The 3,471-nt window shown below is 39.3% G+C and overlaps 1 protein-coding gene across 1 annotated transcript in view; it reads left to right on the top strand.

Moving 5' to 3' along the window:
• Positions 1-2,493, top strand: part of LOC106869224 (28S ribosomal protein S6, mitochondrial) — an 8,580-nt gene extending 6,087 nt beyond the window's left edge. The window contains exon 3 of the mRNA XM_014914871.2: positions 1,984-2,493. Coding sequence (XP_014770357.1) covers positions 1,984-2,239 — 256 coding nt within the window. The 3' untranslated portion in view covers positions 2,240-2,493. The remainder of the gene's footprint in view (positions 1-1,983) is intronic.
• Positions 2,494-3,471: the final 978 nt, after the last annotated feature.

Genomic DNA, 3,471 nt, shown 5'->3' with positions numbered 1-3,471 from the left:
GACCACCAGATAAGCGATCGGGGGATCCTGTCAAAGGCTTTCTCCATGTCAACGAAAGCCAGGTACAGAGGTTTGTCTTTGGCTAGGTATTTCTCCTGCAGCTGCCTTACCAGAAATATAGCATCAGTGGTGTTTTTCCCAGGCACGAACCCAAACTGCATCTCTTCTAAACTGACTCTCTCCCTAATTAGTTGGGCTATGACCCTCTCCGTGACCTTCATTACCTAAGCCAACACCTTGATACCTCTGTAATTATTTGTATCTAAAGTGTCACCTTTACCTTTGTATCAGTTGACTATGGTACTGCTACACCAGTCATCGGGTATGACTCCTTCGTGTATCACCTGGACAACTATACGGGTGACTAGGCTATAGCCGACACCGCCAGATATTTTGAGCATCTCTGCAGTGATTCCTGATGGGCCAGAGGCTTTCTCTGTCTTCATACTCTTCATATATATATATATATATATATATATATATATATACTCTTCATATATATATATGAAAAGAAAGGTCATTTCTGAAACACCATCAATCAACATTAAGGTAAAAAAAAAAAATGAAAGATACTCTCTCTCTGCTGTGAGGTAAGGGAAGTAATTCACAAACAAGTAATGATTTATTTACCTTGTTTCGAAGACCTGAAAATTATAGTAGTAATATTACATCTAGTGAATTCACTGTGAGCGTGTAATATGTTGCTTTAATCTATTTTCATTTGCTCATCAAACCTGCTGCAACACCGTTTTTTAATGTATCCTAGTTTAGCAGCATCAGGCTCTAGATACTGTTTTGTAGCGAAATATAAGTCGCTCTAGCTTTAAAGGGACACAACTCGGTGTTAAATACTTCAGAATAGTATTGTTCAACCTAGCTATTCTTTTTTTACTCTAGGCACAAGGCCCGAAATTTTACGGGAAGGGGCCAGTCGATTAGATAGACTCCAGTATGCAACTGGTACTTAATTTATCGACCCCGAAGGGATGAAAGGCAAAGTCAGGCTCGGCGGAATTTGAACTCAGAATGTAAAGACAGACGAAATACCGCTAAGCATTTTGCCCGGCAGAAAGACTAAGGCCCGTCCCCCGGAAGGCTGACGTTCTGGGAAGTCAAGTCCTGTCATAATAATGACAAGTGCCTTCATCCTCATCATTTATCGTCTGTGTTCCATGCTGGCATGGGTTGGATGGTTTGACAGGATCCGGCTAGTTTGAGGGCGTTGATGGTCTCCAATGTTTGCTTTGCCAAGGTTGCTGCAGATGGATGCCGTTTCTTAATGCCAGCCACTTTACAGAATGTACTGAGGTGATGAAAGGAAAAGAGATAATAAATATGGGCAGGTATTATTTGCGTTGAGATGGTATGAGTCCACTTACTTCCAACAAGCTGAGCGTATTTTTGTAATGGTAGAAAAGATGAAGAGAAGGGACTGCTTACCTGTGAGTCAGAAGCTGGTTGTGTCTGTGAATAACTGAGCTGATCATTTGCATGATCCTTTTCTTGATGCAAACTGGGATATCTTCTGTGTAGCAGCAGCAGTAGCAGCATTGTCCCAAATGTGAGGGCAGTGCTCTACTTCATCTGAATTTTGTAAATTATCAATAATTATTGGTGATGAGTGAAATATTTTCTGGCCCAAAAAAGAAAGGCCAGTTTTGGGATATGATGTTATCTGTGTGAAGACATGCTTTTGCCAGGGATAGATCCTAAGTAATAGTGGGGCCCAACAATTGTAACATTTATGCTTCTTGCTGTTGAAAGGGAACAAGATTGAAAATATTTTTGTGCTTTTGAGTTCACTTGCCCAAGGTGCTCTGCTGTGGGACTGAACCAGAAATCATGTGGTTAGGAAGCAGACTTAGCCAAACAGCCACAAACTCATAAAATCACTCTCTCTGTTTACTTCTTGTATTGTTTGATAACTTAGATTAAGGAACTTCTTGTGTTCTTCTATGTATATGTTACTTTTCTTCTTTCCAGGTACTTCTTGATTAATTTTGACAGTCCAACCGACAAAATTACTGACTTAAGTGAGTATCTACAACGTGATGTTGATATCGTAAGGCCAGGAATAATTCTCAGCAAGGAGGAACATTTACGCCCTTGTGAGTATGGTCCATGTGTGTTTGGAGAACTGCCCAATCCTGATCATGAAAAGCGAATTTGGCGAACAAGAGTTTTGAAACGTTTGAAGATATCTCGAAATAGGAACGACCCATCTGCAGCATTAAGCTGAAATTAAGAAACTGCTTTTGTTTTTGTTTTTTGTATTGTGGATTCTATGAGTCCTTCATGCTGTTTTGTAAATAGTGCTGCAAGATACTTGATTCTATACAACTATACATAGTTTTGAAGGAATTCTTGTTTATTAGAGATGAGTTTCTGTACATTTTTGTGTACCAGAGATAACTAAATGAACTGGTTTCAAGACATTTACTTTCACCAACCAGTTTTAACAGAAAAGAAATAAAATTGTTGGTTTTTTATTAATGATTATTTGCATTTATTTATCATGTAACTGTTTTGCATTTGGCATTTTATGTAAATTTTTTTATCCTTAACCCTTTAGTGTTTAAACCAGCCATATCTGGCCCAAATATTCTACCTGTTTTACATTTAAACTAGGCAGATCTGGTATTTCACACCTACCCTACAATGTCATTCTAAAAAAAAAGCAATCACATCGTCGAAATCTTGAAGCTGTGAAATAATGCATGATTAACTTCAAAGAATGTCAATAAATAAGCATCACATTTGACATCATCATCATTGTTTAACGTCTGCTTTCCATGCTAGCATGGGTTGGACGATTTGACTGAGGACTGGTGAAACCAGATGGCAACACCAGGCTCCAATCTGATTTGGCAGAATTTCTACAGCTGGATGTCCTTCCTAACGCCAACCACTCAGAGAGTGTAGTGGGTGCTTTTATGTGCCACCCGCACAAGAGCCAGGCCAGGGGCACTGGCAACAATCTCGCTCGAAAATCCTATGAAGGCCAGTCAGGCGGTACTGGCAACGGCCACGTTGACAGAGTATCTGAATGCTAAAGGGTTAAAGTCCTTTTAATGAGCCAACAAATAAGATTATGTACTTGCCCCCCGATAGAAATAGTAGCTGAATCTTTCTCATATTAGACTGTACAGACATTGTAAAAGAGAAGGACACATTACATAGTGCAGCCCTTGATACATACACTCATCACTCATCATCATTGTTTTAATGTCCACTTTTCATGCTTGCATGGCCTGATGAAATTAATTGGAGAAAATTTTCTATGGTCAGATGCCCTTTCTGTTGCCAGATTTTGCTTGTTTTTTAAGTAAGGTAATTTTTTCCCTTGGCCAGACGTTTTCACAGAAGACTGAAAATGAATTACACGACTTGCATTAGGGTAACACTCACAACCATTACTTGATGTCAAAATAAAGAGACAGTAACACACACACACACACACACACACACACA

Source organism: Octopus bimaculoides, chromosome 8, assembly GCF_001194135.2.
Source record: "Octopus bimaculoides isolate UCB-OBI-ISO-001 chromosome 8, ASM119413v2, whole genome shotgun sequence".
Classification (NCBI taxonomy): Eukaryota; Metazoa; Mollusca; class Cephalopoda; order Octopoda; family Octopodidae; genus Octopus; species Octopus bimaculoides.
The sequence above is the reverse complement of the archived record's forward strand: the minus strand, read 5'-3'. Positions and strand labels throughout refer to the sequence as shown.